Source organism: Heptranchias perlo, chromosome 37 (assembly GCF_035084215.1).
Source record: "Heptranchias perlo isolate sHepPer1 chromosome 37, sHepPer1.hap1, whole genome shotgun sequence".
In the NCBI taxonomy this organism is placed as follows: Eukaryota; Metazoa; Chordata; class Chondrichthyes; order Hexanchiformes; family Hexanchidae; genus Heptranchias; species Heptranchias perlo.
This window is the reverse complement of record NC_090361.1, coordinates 1,344,820-1,365,926: the sequence shown is the minus strand read 5'-3', so window position 1 is coordinate 1,365,926 and position 21,107 is coordinate 1,344,820. Positions and strand designations below refer to the sequence as shown.

Sequence of the window (21,107 nt, the reverse complement as noted above, 5' to 3'; positions counted from 1 at the left end):
GTGAGAGTCAGTGTCTGTGGGACTGTACCCCAGTGAGAGTCAGTGTCTGTGGGACTGTAACCCAGTAAAAGTCAATGGCTGTGGAACTGTACCCCAGTGAGAGTCAGTATCTGTGGAACTGTACCCCAGTGAGAGTCAGTGTCTGTGGAACTGTACCCCAGTGAGAGTCAGTGTGTGGGACTGTACCCCAGTAAGAGTCAGTGTGTGTGGGACTGTACCCCAGTGAGAGTCAGTGTCTGTGGGACTGTACCCCAGTGAAAGTCAATGCCTGTGGAACTGTACCCCAGTGAGTGTCAGTATCTGTGGGACTGTACCCCAGTGAGAGTCAGTGTCTGTGGGACTGTACCCCAGTGAGTGTCAGTATCTGTGGGACTGTACCCCAGTGAGAGTCAGTATCTGTGAGACTGTACCCCAGTGAGAGTCAGTGTCTGTGGGACTGTACCCCAGTGAGTGTCAGTAACTCTGAGACTGTTACACCAGGAGACGGTGACACTGTTAATAACAACTTTCTCAGAACAGAGGGAAATGTATCAAATTCTGCTGCCTTAACATTGACAATCACCACTCCGACTCTGTGGTGACAGAATAATTTTTTTATTGAAATCAAACCGTACAAATATGATATGAGCAGGATGGTGGTGGTGAGGTGAAACATTGCACCAACAGAACCAAGGTCTGACAGCAAAGCAAACTCGGGCAAACACCAAATACTTAAACTAACAACGTCTAGCTCTCAAACTTGCATCTCTCCACCAATTGTTTGTCTTCAGTTTTAACCCTTGTCCTGCCGCACAGAGATATTTATGCTGTGTATCCGAGTGGAATCTAGAGGTTAGGAGTGGGATGTTTGCACGAGAGGTGTTTGCACGGATTGAATCAGGAGTCAGGGTCCTGGTGCGTTTTGAAAGGGTGGGGGGGTTCGATGGTGCAGCGGGGACACTAGCAGAGTGAGCTGATCTCAGTCTTGGTGCAGCCCCACTTACAACAGGCATTGGACAGACCGACCACCACATCCTTCCCCTTCCTCTCGGTGCTTCTCAAAGCCTCCAGCACGTCACCCGAGATGCTCCTCTTGCTCCGACCCTCGCCCCCAAATCCCACCAGCTCTCTCCAGCTCTCAGGCTCGTAGTTGGTGACATCACCAGCAAGGCTCCATCCTTCAAGCTTCTCATCTGCTGTGGTCTGCTCCAAGTGGGCAAAGGGCTCAGGGACGTCTGGAGGAGAAACAGAACACAACCCTTAACACACCTGGAAATTCATCATTAAATATTCTCCAAAATAATCAGCTTAACTGGGCCTGTTCTTCATGTGAGAGCCCAGTGTGGGGGAGGGGGGCCTCACAACCGAGCTTTACTCTGTTTTCAACATCCACACTCACACACGTACTGAGTCACTGGATAAAGGTCGGGAATGGGACCCCTGGCTGATTTTACCCCTTCCTAGCCCAGGGGCACTGAGGGGGATTGTACAGCACCTGTTCCAGGTGAGCTCAGTTAACAATAATTTCATTCAGATAATCTCCTCAGTCGATTGCTTTTCTGACAGTTTTTATGGTCTCAGTGAATTAATTGTAATTGAAAGCTGATGAACTGCACCTGATAATCCCTCTGTTCTGGTTCGGTTATTTATAAAACCCGGTGCTGCTGCTGTAACCTCATTTCATAACATCCTCTCTCAGAAAGCGGCAGCGACCTCACCTCACATTTCAGCCCCCCATTACCCTAGACCACAAAAGCCAGCACAGGAAACGTGCAACGTGCAGAGACAGACTCGCAGCTGGCAGCTTAGATCCCTGATTCAACTTAACCACATCAGTCCAACATGACAGAACTCACGATCGCAGGGAGAGGAACGAGTGTGTCAGACCAACACAGCAGAACTCACAATCACAGGGACAGGAACGAGTGTGTCAGACCAACACAGCAGAACTCACAATCACAGGGACAGGAACGAGTGTGTCAGTCCAACACGACAGAACTATGGGGAATCCTGGCTGATTTTCTCCCCCTCTCTAGCCAGGGGAACTGAGGCCAATTGAAGCCCTCTCTGAGAACAGCTGACAGCACAGAGCGGGGATCCACTCTGGAACCTTTCTGCTCTGTCTATCTGATGGGGACGGGGAGCTACCCCCACACACAGCACTCTACTCTCTATTCATCTCACACGCTGGGGTAGATTCTCCCCTTCCCACTGAGCCAATCAGCAATGCCTGGTCAGGGCACAGAGAGGAGAATCCGGCAGGAGGATCTGAGGCCTACAGGACCCACTGCCTGCATCTTCCCAACAGGCAGGTGATCTGCTGGGATCTATTACTGGTGGGTAATCTGCTGGGATCTATTACTGGCGGGTAATCCACTGGAATCTGTTACAGATGGGTAATCCGCTGGATCTCTTACCGGTGAGTAATCTGCTGGGATCTGTTACCAGTGGGTAATCTGCTGGGATCTGTTACCGGCAGGTGATCTGCTGGGATCTGTTACCAGTGGGTAATCTGCTGGGATCTGTTACCAGTGGGTAATCCGCTGGGATCTGTTACCGGTGGGTGATCCACTAGGATCTGTTACCGGTGGGTAATCCGGCCGCTGGATTTTCCTCCCAGCACACCCGGGTGTAACTGATGAAACTCTCTCCCGGTATTTCTTACCTGGCAGATTTTTCCCGGTCCTTTTCCACCTGGAGCCTCCGCAGGTGAAAATGACTGCCCGGATAAACTCTCTCCCGCAGAGTTTCACCCCGAGAGTGGGATTCCCAGCCTCAGCCTCCAGCTGAAACGCTGAGATGAGCAGCCAGACAGCCAGGGTTATCCACACCTTCTGCATCCCCTGGGCTCTGCTTCGTTATGCTGCGAAACTGAGGGTACGAGGAGGCAGAGCGAGGAGAGCGAGTGTTGCCAGTCGTGTGCTGAAATGCTGTCTGCCCTCCTCATGCTCCGATCTCGCTCTATTTAAACCCTTGTTCACATCTGATAAACAGATGTAATTACAGAGCCGTCACAACACACGACAGGAGACTGATCGGTTAATGAGCAGCATCAGGACTTGTGTAAAGGTCTCGGGCAGTGAGGAGGAGTCCAACACATTGTGTGTTTCAAACTAAACGCACGCCTCCATTGTAACTTATCAAACAAGGTATTAAAAATCATTTTCATCAAACACGCACAAAGCAAAAGGCCTTAAAAATAGAAAGCCCGGGGATGAGCTTTTATTATTTGTCAAATGTTTGTCCAAAACTCACGTCACACATTCCATCACCAATCTTTGTTTAAAACCTCTGTCTAATTTCTCTCTCCCCCTCTCTCCGAGTCTTGTTGGGGGTCAGTTGCATAACCCGAGCCTGAAGGACCAGTCTTCACGTGTGAACCTAGTCAGTGAGCGTCAGCAGTGCTATTCCACCATGGAGCTGAGCCTCGATCCTATTCACACACACAATGACCAGCAGGGGCAGGAACGGAGGGGACGAGGGCTTCAATTCGAGCGGCTCCATTTCCCGCCCACTGGTTTTGGAGGTAGATCAGGAATCTGTAGGCCTCGCGGGAGCCTCAGGAATGACCGCTGATCTGGGCCCTTAGAGGAAATTTAACCAGGGTCTGAGTAGGGAAATGGCGTAGCTTCCCCTGCACGGAGAGTCTCTGAGTGAGTGATCATTGTTTTACTGGGTGCAGGAGGAGCAGGAGTTCCCCCGAGCCCCACGAGGAAAAGCACAGACTACCCTGCCCAACAATCCCCCCCTCCCCTCCCACGAGACCCTCCTGGACACTGGAGGTTGGTCAAAGACTGCCAGCAACTGCTGGGGAATGGGGGTGGGGGATCCATGGTGATGGGTGGGTGGGTTGGGGAGTGTGAGGGTGGGTGGGGGGGGTGAGTGGGCGAGGGGTGGGGGGGCGGTGGGGTGGGGGGTGTGGGCAATGGCTGGGTGGGGGTGTGGGGTGATGGGTGGGGGCTGTATGGGCGATGGGTGGGTGGGTGCAGTGCTGTGATGAAGTTTGATACCCTGGCCCTGGGACCTCACCAAGGGCTCAGTCTTCGTGTGTGATCCCAGACCAGGAGCGGTGACGGGATCTTCAACGGTTGAGAGGTTTCCAGCAGAGTCTGATTTGGGGCCATGTAATCCTGAGATCCAGTGATGTGGGGACAGACACCATGCACCCATGGGCAGAATACTGACTCCCATGAGGCATTTGATTGGAAAAGTGGATCCAATCCAGTGGGAAGCAGCAGGATTTGGGAATAAAATATCTGAAATGCGTTAGATTGTGTCCTGAAACTGAAGCTAGCGGGCGGGGCAAATTTCTGCTAGTGGGGAGGTGGTGGGGGGAGAGGGATAGAAAGAAAGATAGAGAGGGATGGAGAGAGAAGAATAGAGAGAAAGATAGAGAGGGATGGAGAGAGGGATAGAGCGAGTAGAGAGAGGGATAGAGAGAAAGATAGAGAGAGAAGGATAGAGGGATAGAGCGAGTAGAGAGAGGGATAGAGAGAAAGATAGAGAGCGCGGGATAGAGAGAAAGATAGAGAGAGAAGGATAGAGGGATAGAGTGAGTAGAGAGAGGGATAGAGAGCGAGGGATAGAGAGGGAGGGATAGAGAGGGATAGAGCGAGTAGAGAGGGATAAAGAAAAAGATAGAGAAGGATAGAGAGAAAGATGGAGAGAGAGGGGTAGAGAGGGACATGGAGAAAAATAGACAGAAATAGAGTGGGACAGAGCACAAGAGACAGGGAAACAAAGATAGAGGGATAGTAAGAGATAGAAACAGAGAGAGAGGAAGAGGGAGAGATGATTGCAGAGAGAGAGAAAGGACAAGTGGGGCAGAGAGTAGGAGCTAGAAACAGAGATATAGACAAGGGGATAGAGAGGGATAGAGAAAGAGGCATAGAGAAAAGGAGAGAAAAAGGGGATAGAGATGATAGAGAGAGAGAGAAGGAGAGAGGGAGGACAGAGAGAGGGAGGACAGAGAGAGAGAGAGAAGGAGAGAGGGAGACAGAGAGAGGGAGGACAGAGAGAGAGAGAGAGAAGGAGAGAGGGAGACAGAGAGAGACCATGAGTGAAACAATATATTTTTGGGGCAATGTAAGTTAGTGTGTGTGCCTCGAGTCACCTCATATCATTAATGAATCTATTCCAGTCACAGACTCTGTGGCCACAGGCTGAAAGTTGATTTGAGAAACTGCTTGTGACAAAAGCTGTCTTTCTGTGTGTAAATACCAGTCTGGCCGTGTGGGGCAGCCTGATAACCAGGGACAATACCAGCAATTACATCATCTGGCAACTCAAACATTTCCAGACAGACACTGATCACATATTCATAGAGTTACGTAGAATTTACAGCACAGACACAGGCTATTCGGCCCAACTGGTCTGTGCTGGAGTTTATGCTCGACATGAGCCTTCTCCCTACTTCATCTCCCCAACAGCGAATTGAGCCAGAGTCAGAGTTGCAGGGCCCAGCGTAGAATCAGCCCTCCTCAAACTCTGTGCTTTCTGGAGTCAGGTTAGAATTTAAGGACTGAAATTCCAATTTGTTTTGGAGTAAGAGAGGTGAAGTTTCAGGTAGGGATCAGAATTTGGGGCATAAATGAGATAGGCCAGAGACCACTGCTCGAAAATAGTCCCTCAACTCCTCTAGAACTGGTTGTAACAGAACGTTACGGTGAGCTCAGGCCCCACTGCGCTGCATATGGACAATGACGACCAATGAGAGACAAAACTGTGCCCCTAAAATCGACCATTTACACCACAATTGCACCCTGTCGAGAGGGGGAGTTACCCCCTGGACTTGTCAAACGAGAGGAGTTGAGTTCACAGACTCATCAACTTTGACTGAAGCAATTAGAAAAATCATTCCTCAGCTGTCCAAGAAAGGATTGTGCAGTTTAAGGTGGTTGTTGGAGGCCAATCATCTCAGCCACAGGACTTTGCTGCAGGAGTTCCTCAGGGCAGTGTCCTAGGCCCAGCCATCTTCAGCTGCTTCATCAATGACCTTCCCTCCATCATAAGGTCAGGAATGGGGATGTTTGCTGATAATTGAACAGTGTTCAGTTCCATTCGCAACCCCTCAGATAATGAAGCAGTCTGAGCCCGCATGCAGCAAGACCTGGACAACATCCAGGCTTGGGCTGATAAGTGGCAAGTAACATTCATGCCAGACAAGTGCCAGGCAATGACCATCTCCAAAAGAGAGAGTCTAACCACCTCCCCTTGACATTCACTGCATTATCATCACCAAATCCCCCACCATCAACATCCTGGGGGTCACCATTGACCAGAATCGGTACGGTAGCATAGTGGTTATGTTACTGGACTAGTAATCCAGAGGCCTGGACTAATAATCTGGAGTCATAAATTGAAATCCCGCCACGGCAGCTGGGGAATTTAAATTCAATTAATTAAATTCAATTAATTAAATAAAATCTGGAATTAATATTTTATGGTGGCCATGAAACTACCGGATTGTCGTAAAAACCCATCTGGTTCACTAATGTCCTTCAGGGAAGGAAACCTGCCGTCCTTACCTGGTCTGGCCTATATGTGACTCCAGACCCACAGCAATGTGGTTCATTCTTAATTACCCTCTGAAATGGCCTAGCAAGCCACTGAGTTGTAAAATCTCGCTTAAAAAATAAAAGTCATAATAAGAATAAAACCGGACGGACCACCCGGCATCAGACCGCTAGGCCTAACAGCACTGTGGGAGAACCTTCACCACACGGACTGCAGCGGTTCAAGAAGGCGGCTCATCACCACCTTCTCAAGGGCAATTAGGGATGGGCAATAAATGCCGGCCTCGCCAGTGACGCCCACATCCCATGAACCAATAAAAAAAAGAAACTTAACTGGACCAGCCATATAAATACTGTGGCTACAAGAGCAGGTCAGAGGCTGGGTATTCTGCGGTGAGTGACTCACCTCCTGACTCCATAAAGTCTTTCCACCATCTTAGAAGGCACAAGTCAGGAGTGTGATGGAATACTCTCCACTTGCCTGGATGAGTGCATCTCCAACAACACTCAAGAAGCTTGACACCAACCAGGACAAAGCAGCCTGCTTGATTGGCACTCTATTCATTCCCTCCACCATCAGCGCACAGTGGCTGCAGTGTGTACCGTCTACAGGATGCACTGCAGCAACTCGCCAAGGCTCCTTTGACAGCACCTCCCAAACCTGCGACCTCTACCACCTAGAAGGACAAGGGCAGCAGGCACATGGGAACAACACCACCTGCACGTTCCCCTCCAAGTCACACACCATCCTGACTTGGAAATATATCGCTGTTCCTTCATCGTCACTGGGTCAAAATCCTGGAACTCCCTTCCTAACAGCACTGTGGGAGAACCTTCACCACACGGACTGCAGCGGTTCAAGAAGGCGGCTCACCACCACCTTCTCAAGGGCAATTCGGGATGGGCAATAAATGCTGGCCTTGCCAGTGACGCCGACATCCCATAAACGAATAAAAAAAAAATCCTTGTAAATTTGCTCTGTACTCTATCTAGTGCAATCACATCTTTCCCATAATGTGGTGACCAGAACTGTACACAGTGCTCAAGCTGAGGCCTAACCAGTGTTTTATACAGTTCAAGCATAACCTCCCCACTCTTATATTCTATGCCTCGGCTAATAAAGGAAAGTATCCCGTATGCCTTTTCAACCACCTTATCGACCTGTCCTGCTACTTTCAGGGATCTGTGGACATGCACTCCAAGGTCCCTCTGTTCCTCTACACCTCTCATTTATTGTGTACTCCCTTGCCTTGTTTGCCCTCCCCAAATGCATTACCTCACACTTCTCTGGATTGAATTCTATGTGCCACTTTTCTGCCCACCTGAGCAGTCCATTGATATCTTCCTGCAGTCTACAGCTTTCCTCCTCACTATCAACCACACAGCCAATTTTTGTATCATCTGCAAACTTCTTAATCATGCCCCTACATTTAGGTCTAAATTATTAATAAATAACCACAAAAAGCAAGGGACCCAGTACTGAGCCCTGCGGAACCCCATTGGAAACAGCCTTCCAGTCACAAAAGCACCCGTCAACCATTACCCTTTGCTTCCTGCCACTGAGCCAATTTTGGATCCAACTTGCCACTTTCCCTTGGATCCCATGGGCTTTACTTCTCTGACCAGTCTGTCGTGTGGGACCTTGTCATAAGCCTTGCTAAAATCCATGTAGACTACATCAAACGTGCTACCCTCATCGACCCTCCTTGTCACCTCCTCAAAAAATTCAATCAAGTTAGTCAGACACGACCTTCCCAAATCCATGCTGACTGTCCTTGATTAACCTGTGCCTTTCTAAATAATGATTTATGATGTTCCTCAGAATTGATTCCAATAATTCGCCCACCACCGAGGTTAGACTGGCCTGTAATTACTCAGTCTATCCTTTTCTCCCTTTTTAAACAACAGTACAACGGTTAGCAGTCCTCCAGTCATAGGAACATAGGAAAATAGGAACAGGAGTAGGCCATTCAGCCCCTCGTGCCTGCTCCGCCATTTGTTAACATCATGGCTGATCTGTGATCTATGGCCCATATCCCTTAATACCTTTGGTTGCCAAAAAGCTATCTATCTCAGATTTAAATTTAGCAATTGAGCTAGTATCAATTGCCGTTTGCGGAAGAGAGTTCCAAACTTCTACCACCCTTTGTGTGTAGAAATGTTTTCTAATCTCACTCCTGAAAGGTCTGGCTCTAATTTTTAGACTGTGCCCCCTACTCCTAGAATCCCCAACCAGCGGAAATAGTTTCTCTCTATCCACCGTATCCGTTCCCCTTAATATCTTATAAACTTCGATCAGATCACCCCTTAACCTTCAAAACTCTAGAGAATACAACCCCAATTTGTGTAATCTCTCCTCGTAACTTAATCCTTGAAGTCCAGGTATCATTCTAGTAAACCTACGCTGCACTCCCTCCAAGGCCAATATGTCCTTCCGAAGGTGCGGTGCCCAGAACTGCTCACAGTACTCCAGGTGCTGTCTAACCAGGGTTTTGTATAGCTGCAGCATAACTTCTGCCCCCTTGTACTCCAGTCCTCTAGATATAAAGGCCAGCATTCCATTAGCCTTATTGATTATTTTCTGCACCTGTTCATGACACCAGTCCTCCGGCACCACACCTGTAGCCAGAGAGGATTGGAAAATGATGGTCAGAGCCTCCGCTATTTCCTCCCTGGCTTCTCTTAACACCCTATACATTTCATCCGGGCCTGGCGATTTATCTACTTTCAAAAATGCTAAACCCTTTAATACTTCCTCTCTCACTATGTTTATCCCATCCAATATTTCACACTCCTCCTCCTTAACTACAATCTCTGCATCGTCCCCCTCTTTTGTGAAGACAGATGCAAAATATTCATTAAGAACCAGACCCACATCATCCACCTCCACACATAGTTTACCATTTGGTCTCTAATAGGCCCTCCTTTTTCTTTAGTTATCCTCTTGCTCTTTATGTATTTATAAAATATCTTTGGATTTTTCTTGACTTTACTTGCCAGTATTTTTTCATGCCCTCTCTTTTCTTTCCTAATTTCCTTTTTAATTTCACCCGTGCACTTTTTATACTCCTCTAGGCTTTCTGCAATATTGAACTCTCGGTATCTGACATAAGCTTCCCTTTTTTGCCTTATCTTACCCTGTATGCTTCTTGATATCCAGGGGGCTCTAGATTTGGGAGTCCCACCCTTTTTCTTTGTGGGAACATGTTTACTCTGAACCCCTTGAATCTTCCCCTTTCATGCCTCCCACTGCTCTGACACTGATTTACCTTGAAGTAGCTGTTTCCAGTCCACTTTTGCTAAATCACTTCTCAGCTTAGTAAAATTGGCCTTTCCCCAATTGAGAACTTTTTTTTTATTCGTTCATGGGATGTGGGCGTCGCTGGCGAGGCCGGCGTCTATTGCCCATCCCTAATTGCCCTTGAGAAGGTGGTGGTGAGCCGCCTTCTTGAACCGCTGCAGTCCGTGTGGTGAAGGTTCTCCCACAGTGCTGTTAGGAAGGGAGTTCCAGGATTTTGACCCAGCGACGATGAAGGAACAGCGATATATTTCCAAGTCGGGATGGTGTGTGACTTGGAGGGGAACGTGCAGGTGGTGTTGTTCCCATGTGCCTGCTGCTCTTGTCCTTCTAGGTGGTAGAGGTCGCGGGTTTGGGAGGTGCTGTCGAAGAAGCCTTGACGAGTTGCTGCAGTGCATCCTGTGGATGGTGCACACTGCAGCCACTGTGCGCCGGTGGTGAAGGGAGTGAATGTTTAGGGTGGTGGATGGGGTGCCAATTAAGCGAGCTGCTTTGTCTTGGATGGTGTCGAGCTTCTTGAGTGTTGTTGGAGCTGCACTCATCCAGGCAAGTGGAGAGTATTCCATCACACTCCTGACTTCTGCCTTGTAGATGGTGGAAAGGCTTTGGAGAGTCAGGAGGTGAGTCACTCGCCACAGAATACCCAGCCTCTGACCTGCTCTTGTAGCCACAGTATTTATATGGCTGGTCCAGTTGAGTTTCTGGTCAATGGTGACCCCCAGGATGTTGATGGTGGGGGATTCGGCGATGGTAATGCCGTGAATGTCAAGGAGAGGTGGTTAGACTCTCTCTTGTTGGAGATGGTCATTGCCTTTTACTCCTGTTCTATCTTTGCCCTTTTCCATAACTACTCTAAATCTAACTGAATTATGATCACTACCACCAAAATGCTCTCCCACTGATACTCCTTCCACCTGCCCAGCTTCATTCCCTAAAACTAAGTCCAGAACTGCCCGCCCTCTTGTTGAGCTTGCTATGTACTGGTATAAAAATTCTCCTGAATGTATTTTAAGAATTCTGTGCCCTCTATACCTTTTACACTGATTGTATCCCAGTTAATATTAGGGTAGTTGAAATCCCCAACTATTACTGCCCTATTGTTTTTGCACTTCTCAGAAATTTGCCTACATAATTGCTCTTCTATCTCCCTCTGACTGTTTGGGGGTCTATAGAACACTGCCAGCAGTGTGACTGCCCCTTTTTTGTTCTTTAGCTCAACCCATATGGCCTCACTTGATGATCCTTCTAATATATCATCCCTCCTCCCAGCCGTAATTGTTCCTTTAACCAATATTGCCACCTCCCCCTCCTTTTTTATCCCCCTCTCTATCTCGTCTGAAAACCCTGTAACCAGGAATGTTGAGCTGCCATTCCTGCCCCTCTTTAAGCCATGTTTCAGTAATAGCTAAGATATCGTACTTTAACATGTCTATCTGTGCCCTCAGCTCATCTGCCTTATTCACTAGACTCCTTGCATTGAGGTATATACCATTAAGCACTGCCAAACTCCTTTATTGTCTATTTTCTAACCCTTGTTTCCTCTGCCTTCCAAACTCACTCACTAATTTTCTGCCTTCCATTTCCAGCTCTCCCTTCTGAACCTAAGCTCAGGTTCCCATCCCCCTGCCAATCTAGTTTAAACCCTCTCTTGTCCTAACGCTAGCACTAGGACACTCTAGCAAACCTCCCCACGAGGATATTGGTCCTGGCCCTGTTGAGATGCAACCCGTCCGGCTTATACAGGTCCCACCTCCCCCAGAACCGGACCCAATGACCCAGGAATCTAAAGCCCTCCCTCCTGCACCATCTCTCCAGCCACGCATTCATCTGCTCTATCCTCCTGTTTCTATACTCACTGGCGCGTGGCACTGGGAGTAATCTGGAGATTACTACCTTTGAGGTCCTGCTTATTAATCTCTTTCCTAGCTCCCTAAAATCTGCCTGCAGGACCTCATCCCTCATTCTATCTATGGTGCTGGTACCGCTATGGACCATGACCTTTGGCTGTTCACCCTCCCCCTGGGGTACAGTCCCCCCATCTCCCCTAAAGGCACTGACTCTCCCTGGGGTACAGTCCCTCTCCTCCCCTAAAGGCCCTGACTCTCCCTGGGGTACAGTCCCTCTCCTCCCCTAAAGGCCCTGACTCCCCCTGGGGTACAGTCCCTCTCCTCCCCTAAAGGCACTGACTCTCCCTGGGATACAGTCCCTCTCCTCCCCTAAAGGCACTGACTCTCCCTGGGATACAGTCCCTCTCCTCCCCTAAAGGCACTGACTCTCCCTGGGGTACAGTCCCTCTCCTCCCCTAAAGGCACTGACTCTCCCTGGGATACAGTCCCTCTCCTCCCCTAAAGGCCCTGACTCTCCCTGGGGTACAGTCCCTCTCCTCCCCTAAAGGCCCTGACTCTCCCTGGGGTACAGTCCCTCTCCTCCCCTAAAGGCCCTGACTCTCCCTGGGATACAGTCCCTCTCCTCCCCTAAAGGCACTGACTCTCCCTGGGATACAGTCCCTCTCCTCCCCTAAAGGCACTGACTCTCCCTGGGGTACAGTCCCCATTGATTATTTCTAAGTTCTCACTGTTGGCAGTGCCCCTGGGACTGTTGAGGAAGGTGTGGAGTGACTGTATATCAGTACAAGCGCTGTATAGATTCAGCATCCTCGGTCTCTGTTATCATTCTCCGATAGTTGCTGCTTCTGTGACATTTGTGGATAATACTGAGTTAAATGTCATCCTGTGACTCGATAAGAAACGCAGTGACAGAATAAGATGACTGGACCTGTGCACAGGATAATAACAAAAGGCAGCAAAGCAAGTGACATTTACTAAGTGCAGTTTTAGGATAAAATGAAAATATCTCTTAAATTAAAATTAGCTGTAGGTTCCTGGTTCTGTTTTTCAGAAAGTTAAGCTCAAGGAATGATTCATCGACATGAGAATGTTTAGGAATACAAAGTGTGTTGGCTCCGAGAAACTTCTTCAGACCAACTCCACCTATCTTGTCAAAACCCTCAATCCTTTCTCTCCCCAGAAACATTCCTAACCTTGCATTTATATTCTGAACACTCCATTACAGATCACAGACATTCCATTGTCATGTTTTAATCAAACTTTTTGTGTTTTCCATTATTAATTCCAATGCCCACATTTATAATCGGAACGGCCCTTGTAAACTTATCTTGCTGAACACACAGTGTGGCCGCTGGGCAATGTAAAAACAAGCACCACTCAGTGCCCATGTCCCGTACCCCAAAACCAGTCAGTGCCCATGTCCCGTACCCCAAAACCACTCAGTATCCCTGTCCCGTACCCCAAAACCAGTCAGTGCCCACGCCCCGTACCCCAAAACCAGTCAGTGCCCATGTCCCGTACCCCAAAACCAGTCAGTGCCCATGTCCCGTCCCCAAAACCACTCAGTGCCCATGTCCCGTACCCCAAAACCACTCAGTATCCCCGTCCCGTACCCCAAAACCAGTCAGTGCCCATGTCCCGTACCCCAAAACCACTCAGTGCCCACGTCCCGTACCCCAAAACCAGTCAGTGCCCACGTCCCGTACCCCAAAACCACTCAGTACCCGTGTCCCATACCCCAAAACCAGTCAGTATCCACGTCCCGTACCCCAAAACCAGTCAGTGCCCATGTCCCGTACCCCAAAACCAGTCAGTGCCCACGTCCCGTACCCCAAAACCAGTCAGTGCCCACGTCCCGTACCCCAAAACCACTCAGTACCCGTGTCCCGTACCCCAAAACCAGTCAGTATCCACGTCCCGTACCCCAAAACCACTCAGTATCCCTGTCCCGTACACCAAAACCAGTCAGTATCCACGTCCCGTACCCCAAAACCAGTCAGTGCCCATGTCCTGTACCCCAAAACCACTCAGTACCCGTGTCCCATACCCCAAAACCAGTCAGTACCCATGTCCCGTACCCAAAACCAGTCAGTATCCATGTCCCGTACCCCAAAACCAGTCAGTACCTGTGTTCCGTACCCCAAAACCACGCAGTACCCGAGTCCCATACCCCAAAACCACTCAGTACCTGTGTCCCGTACCCCAAAACCAGTCAGTGCTGAGCTCCTGTACCCCGAAACCAGTCAGTGCTCACATCCTTTACCCCAAAACCAGTCAGTGCCCGTGTCCCGTACCCCAAAACCAGTCAGTGCCCACGTCCCGTACCCCAAAACCAGTCAGTGCCCACGTCCCGTACCCCAAAACCACTCAGTACCCGTGTCCCGTACCCCAAAACCAGTCAGTGTCCACGTCCAGTACCCCAAAACCACTCAGTACCTGTGTCCCGTACCCCAAAACCAGTCAGTGCCCATGTCCCGTACCCCAAAACCAGTCAGTGCCCATGTCCCGTACCCCAGAACCAGTCAGTATCCATGTCCCATACCCCAAAACCACTCAGTGCCCATGTCCCGTACCCCAAAACCACTCAGTACCCGTGTCCCATACCCCAAAACCACTCAGTACCTGTGTCCCGTACCCCAAAACCAATCAGTGCCCACGTCCCGTACCCCAAAACCACTCAGTACCCGTGTCCCGTACCCCAAAACCAGTCAGTGCTGAGCTCCTGTACCCCAAAACCAGTCAGTGCCCATGTCCCGTACCCCCAAACCAGTCAGTGCCCACATCCTGTACCCCAAAACCAGTCAGTGCCCATGTCCCGTACCCCAAAACCACTCAGTACCCGTGTCCCGTACCCCAAAACCAGTCAGTACCTGTGTCCCGTACCCCAAAACCAATCAGTGCCCACGTCCCGTACCCCAAAACCACTCAGTACCCGTGTCCCGTACCCCAAAACCAGTCAGTGCTGAGCTCCTATACCCCAAAACCAGTCAGTACCCACGTCCCGTACCCCAAAACCAGTCAGTGCTGAGCTCGTGTACCCCAAAACCACTCAGTGCCCATGTCCCGTACCCTAAAATCAGTCAGTGCCCATGTCCCGTACCCCCAAACCAGTCAGTGCCCACATCCTGTACCCCAAAACCAGTCAGTGCCCATGTCCCGTACCCCAAAACCACTCAGTACCCGTGTCCCGTACCCTAAAACCAGTCAGTGCCCATGTCCCGTACCCCAGCATGGGTCAGCCGGTCTTTGCTCTCACCTGTAATCTCTCTGGTGTCCTTCAGGCAGTTCAGGGGTGATGTCAGGAAAACAAAGGGGAGTGGAGATCTGGAACTCTCTCTCCCCTGCTGAGGCTGGGGGTCAATTGAAAATTTCAAATTGTGATCGATTGATTTTTGTTGGGTCAGGGTATTGAGGGAGATGGAACCAAGGCGGGTAAATGGAGTCAAGATACAGATCAGCCACGATCTCACTGAATGGCGGAACAGGCTCGAGGGGCTGAATGGCCTCCTCCTGTTCCTATGTTCACACAAAAAGAGATCAAAACTTAGAATAAACTTCTGCGTTTTGGTAAACTTAAGCGTTATTTAGAGAGAGTGGACTCAGATTTGGGACAGTTACTTAGGGTCGGGGAGTTTTTGGGATCGTTCTTTAGGGTCGGGGAGTTTTTGAGATTGTTATTTAGGGTCGGGGAGTTTTTGGGATTGTTATTTAGGGTCGGGGAGTTTTTGGGATCGTTATTTAGGGTCGGGGAGTTTTTGGGATTGTTATTTAGGGTCGGCGAGTTTTTGAGATCGTTCTTTAGGTTCGGGGAGTTTTGGGGTTGTTATTTAGGGTCGGGGAGTTTTTGAGATTGTTATTTAGGGTCGGGGAGTTTTTGGGATCATTATTTAGGGTCGGGGAGTTTTTGAGATTGTTATTTAGGGTCGGGGAGTTTTTGGGATTGTTATTTAGGGTCGGGGAGTTTTTGGGATCATTATTTAGGGTCGGGGAGTTTTCGGGATCGTTATTTAGGGTCGAGGAGTTTTTGAGATCGTTATTTAGGGTCGGGGAGTTTTTGGGATCGTTATTTAGGGTCGGGGAGTTTTTGGGATTGTTATTTAGGGTCGGGGAGTTTTTGGGATCGTTATTTAGGGTCGGCGAGTTTTTGGGATCGTTATTTAGGGTCGGGGAGTTTTTGGGATCGTTATTTAGGGTTGGGGAAATTTTGGGATTGTTATTTAGGGTCGGGGAGTTTTCGGGATCGTTATTTAGGGTCGGGGAGTTTTTGGGATTGTTATTTAGGGTCGGGGAGTTTTTGGGATTGTTATTTAGGGTCGGGGAGTTTTTGGGATTGTTATTTAGGGTCGGGGAGTTTTTGGGATTGTTATTTAGGGTCGGGGAGTTTTTGGGATTGCCTTTTTTCAGTGCACAAACCCAAATTCATTCCGCACATGGCTGAAAATAGTGAGAGGGAGCATTGCTTCTATCATCAGAAACCTGTGGCTCAGCATCAGACTGAGCAGGTCAATAAAAATACAATCACACCTGGCGTTTAATCATGCACTCCTGTACCAACTGACCCTGCTGGTGACCCTCTGGCATTGACCCTGCTGCTGACCCTCTGGCATTGACCCTACTGCTGAACCTCTGGCATTGACCCTACTGCTGACCCTCTGGCATTGACCCTACTGCTGACCCTCTGGCATTGACCCTACTGCTGAACCTCTGGCATTGACCCTACTGCTGACCCTCTGGCCTTGATGCTGCTGGTGACCCTGGGCCTCTGACCCTGCTGGGGCTTGTGGGACCATTGGGCGGGGATCTCAGTTATATAGGGCAGGAGGCTCCCGACACTACAGGCTCATGTCAGGCACCTGGGCCCCGGGCCCCTGGTACACATCTCCAGGCGGAGGCTTTGGTTCGACCTCAGCTTGAATATTGTTTCCAGTTTTGGTTCCTCACATGGTGGTTGATATTGAGGCTTTGGAAAGGATGCTGAGATTGACTCCCCATTTAAAACACCTTAGTTACCAAGATAGGCTCAAGGAGCTCGGACTCCACACTTTAGAGAAGCATAGACTTAGGGGTGATCTGATCGAGGTTATAAGATGATGAAGGGAAGAGATTGTGTTCCAGTTAACAGTTTGTTTCAATTAAATAAGTTGTGGAGGACCAGGGGTCACAATTATAGGTTGTATACGGCCAGATCGAGGTTAGATATCAGGAGGTGGTGCATTTCCCAGAGAATTCCCTAGATCCTAGAACGGTCCTTGTGGATTGGAAGGTAGCAAATGTAACCCCGCTATTCAAGAAAGGAGGGAGAGAAAAAACAGGGAACTACAGGCCGGTCAGCCTGATATCAGTCATTGGGAAAATGCTGGAATCCATTATTAAGGAAGTGATAACAGGGCACTTAGAGTCAACATGGTTTTATGAAAGGGAAATCGTGTTTGACAAATCTACTGGAGTTTTTTGAGGATGTAACTAGCAGGGTAGAGAAAGTGGAACCAGTGGATGTCGTATATTTGAATTTTCAAAAGGCATTCGATAAAAGGTTGTTACACAAGATAAGGACTCATGGGATTGGGGGTAATATATTAGCATGGATAGAGGATTGGTTAAAGGACAGAAAACAGAGAGTAGGGATAAATGGGTCATTCTCAGGTTGACAGACTGTAACTAGTGGGGTGCCACAAGGATCAGTGCTTGGGCCTCAGCTATTTACAATCTATATTAATGACGTGGATGAAGGGACCGAGTGTAATGTATCCAAGTTTGCTGACAATACAAAGCTAGGTGGGAAAGTAAGTTGTGAGAAGGACACAAAGGGCTCGAATTTAGCAGGCCTGCGGGTTCCCAGCGGGTGGTCCTCCGGGAGCGTCGAAAACGCGAACGGCGAAATTAGTGGGTTGCCCACGCGATCGTAGCAGGCAACCCACTAATAGGAATCAATTACCTGCTCCTCCGGGGTTCACGGCGCTGGCCTGCGCGTCGGTCGGGCTGCGCATGCGCAGTACGATCTGTCAGCTGGAGGCTCTCTAGTTAAAGGGGCAGTCCTCCACTGACAGATGCTGCAACCAATGGAACAAATTGCAGCATGGAGCAGCCCAGGGGGAAGGCTGCTCCCAGTTTAATGATGCCTCACCCCAGGTATCATCAGATGGGGTGAGGAGGAGGGGGAGGACACAGATCTTCCCCCCGGCGGGCGGGAGGAAGCGGCCTGCCTCTGCCACCAAGAAGGCCTGGCTCGAGGTGGCAGAGGGGGTCACCTGCGCCACCAACATATGGCCCACCTGCATACAGTGCAGGAGGCGCTGCAATGACCGCAGTAGGTCAGCCACAGTGAGAACACGTAGTCTTTCCCCTACACTCCGTCTGCCACAACACTGCCCCCACCCCAAATCTCCTTTGGCACCGCCAACACTATTCTGTCACATCACCCTTCATACCCACTCACACCCCATCCTCATCTTACCTCCACCTACTCACCTCGCCAGTACTCATCCTGCCACTAACACGCGACCCAATCCTCATACAATCTCATGGCTCCATCCCATACTCACCCTCTCGTGCATCTCCCTCACTGCCAGCCTCACTCAACCTGCCACCACCTGTGCTGCAGCCACAGGGCATGCATCACATATGTGCAGTAGGCAGCGTAAGGCAAACGTCTCGTCAGCATGAAGGGGGTGCACAAGGGTGTCTGAGGGTTTGTCATGGGTGTTACCCATATTGAATTTCAGAGCAACAAACAGCACACATTATATTGACACCACCACTGCCATGTCTCCGCGAATCCTGTCCGTTGTGTCCAATAATGCCCGCTCCTGGGTATCACTATGAGGACCCACCACTGATGCCACCCATCGTGTTACTGCAGAGTAGGTGCAGGTGTATTTGCAGGGCTCGTCCGCGCAGACGACTGAGAGACATCGGCGGTGTAGCCGGCTGCACCCTGGAAGGATGCGGAGGAGAAGGTGTGGAGGGCAGTGGTGACTTTGCCAGCGACAGGTAAGCAGTTGGTGCTGGGGCCAGCCAGGAGCAGCTCGGCATGAAAGAGGCTGCAGATCTCCACGACTACATGTCGAGCGAATCTGCGCCTCCCTGTGCACTGCTGCTCGGAGAGGTCCGGGGAGCTGCGCCTCGGTCTGTGGACCCTGTGGCGAGGGTAGTGCCCTCTGCGACGCGTCTCTCTCTGCGGTAGCCCTCCCTCCTGCTGTGCAGGTGGGCGTGCAACAACACCGTGTTGGGGGGATCCACGTCTCTGCGGCGGACGGCGTGGACTGCGAGGCTGCTGGTGCTGGTCATGCTCTTCGTCCTCCGAGGGTGTCCACACACCACCCAACTGGCAGGTGTTGGTCTGAGGGGTTGTGCAGGGTAGGTGTGTGGGTCCTCGGACTGGGGCTGCGGTTTCGTGTCGGTCTGTCCTCTGGCTTGGCGGGGGGTGGTGGAGGGCAGGGGTTGCCCTATGTGACGCGGTGGCCTCCTGCGTGGGTGAGGGCTCTCCCCCGTGGAGCGCACCTTGGCACCTGCCACAGGCTGCTGGCTGCAACACGCCTGGTTTGAATGGTACTGTTTCCCCCAGTGTGGGAAACTGACTGCCTTGAACCTAAAATCCCACACTTCCTCTTTTGACAGCTGCTTCAGCTCATTAACTGACCACAACGAGCAAGTTAAGTACACTCAAGTGGAACCCCGCTGGCTTTAATTGCCTGCGGGATTCCCACCAGCGGGGCTTGCGCGCGCAGCTCCGCACGTCAGCGCGGTACCCGGAAGTGGCCGGGATTTCGTCGCGATCCGGTCACGTGACCGGAGATCGGGATTTTCGGGGCCACCCCGCTGGTAACCCGCCGGAAACCCGACCCTAAAATCGAGCCCAAAGAGTCTGTAAAGGGATATAGATAGGTTAAGTGAGTGGGCAAGAAGGTGGCAGATGGAGTATAATGTGGGGAAATGTGAGGTTATTCACTTTGGTAGGAAGAATAAAAAAACAGAATATTTTTTAAATGGTGAGAAACCATTAAATGTTGGTGTTCAGAGGGATTTGGGTGTCCTTGTACAACAAACACAGAAAGTTAACATGCAGGTACAGCAAGCAATCAGGAAGGCAAATTGTATGCTGGTCTTTATTGCGAGTGGGGTTGGAGTACAAGAGTAAGGAAGTCTTACTACAATTATACTGGGCTTTGGAGAGACCACACCTGGAGTACTGTGTACAGTTTTGGTCTCCTTATCTAAGGAAGGATATACTTGCCTTAGAGGCGGTGCAACGAAGGTTCACTAGATTAATTCCTGGGATGAGAGGGTTGTCCTATGAGGAGAGATTGAGTGGAATGGGCCGATACTCTCTGCAGTTTAGAAGATTGAGAGGTGATCTCATTGAAACATAAGATTCTGAGGGGGCTTCACAGGGTAGATGCTGAGAGGCTGTTTCCCGTGGCTGGAGAGTCTAGAACCACAGGGCATAATCGCAGGTTAAGGGGTCGGCCATTTAGGACTGAGATGAGGAGGAATTTCTTCACTCAGAGGGTTGTGAATCTTTGGAATTCTCTACCCCAGAGGGCTGTGGATGCTCAGTCATTGAGTATATTCAAGGATGAGATCGATAGATTTTTGGACTCTAGGGGAATCAAGGGATATGGGGATCGGGCGGGAAAGAGGAGTTGAGGTTGAAGAACAGCCATGATCTGATTGAATAGGGGAGCAGGCTCGAGGGGCCGAATGGCCGGCTCTTGTTCCTATTTCTTATGCTCTTATGTTCTTTGAATAGTGGAGCTGAGGAACAGGCTGCCGGCTCGTGCGGTGGACACCGATTCACTGAGTTCCTTCAAGCAAGAGCTGGACCTGTTTCTGGCTGGGCCGGAGATCTCCTTGTACAAGAGGTAGGTGCTGTGTAGAACAATTAGGGCCAGAGTGATCTCCTCAATTAGTTTCAATCGCCTAACGGGCTCAGAGAGGAACTTTCCAGATTATTTTTCCTAATTGGCCTGTGTTTTCATTTGGATTTTCGCCTCTCCCAGGAGATCACATTTCGGGAGGGGTGAGGAGTGTTTGTATCATGGTACACAAGTTGTGTGGGACAGGCTGGATGGACCAGGGGTTCTTTTCCTGCCCGTCATTGTTCGTATGTTCAACCCGCTCGGTGCATCGGCCTCCACAGATACGCTGGGCCCCGAAGGAGCCACGGGGTGGGAACGAGACGGGAACTGGATGCAGTGGGGAAGTGAAAATGAGATTAGAAGGACCAAGAGGAAATGTGAATAGAGAAAGATAATATGAAACAAAATACCAGAAAGAAAGATTTGCATTTATATAGCGTCAGTCGATCACAGGACGTCCCAAAGTGCTTTACAACCAATGAGGTACTTTTGAAGTCATTTTTGAATGTACGAAACACGGCAGCCACGGCACAGCAAGATCCCACAAATGGCAATGTGCTAATGACCAGATAATCTGTTTTAGTGACGTTGGTTGAAGGATAAATATTGG

At 50.0% G+C, this 21,107-nt stretch overlaps 1 protein-coding gene and 1 long non-coding RNA gene across 2 annotated transcripts in view; one reads left to right on the top strand and one right to left on the bottom strand.

Moving 5' to 3' along the window:
• Positions 1 to 613: 613 nt before the first annotated feature.
• Positions 614 to 2,883, bottom strand: LOC137304261 (relaxin-3-like). The gene is made up of 2 exons (XM_067972811.1): positions 2,645 to 2,883; positions 614 to 1,214 (listed from the first exon to the last, which is right to left on the bottom strand). The coding sequence occupies exons 1-2, from the start codon at positions 2,817 to 2,819 to the stop codon at positions 940 to 942; spliced, it is 450 nt and encodes a 149-aa protein (XP_067828912.1). The 5' UTR covers positions 2,820 to 2,883; the 3' UTR covers positions 614 to 939.
• Positions 2,884 to 20,389: 17,506 nt separating this feature from the next.
• LOC137304350 (uncharacterized) overlaps positions 20,390 to 21,107 on the top strand; it is a 37,259-nt gene continuing 36,541 nt past the window's right edge. Inside the window, exon 1 of the long non-coding RNA XR_010958562.1 lies at positions 20,390 to 20,500. This is a non-coding gene — a long non-coding RNA (uncharacterized lncRNA). The remainder of the gene's footprint in view (positions 20,501 to 21,107) is intronic.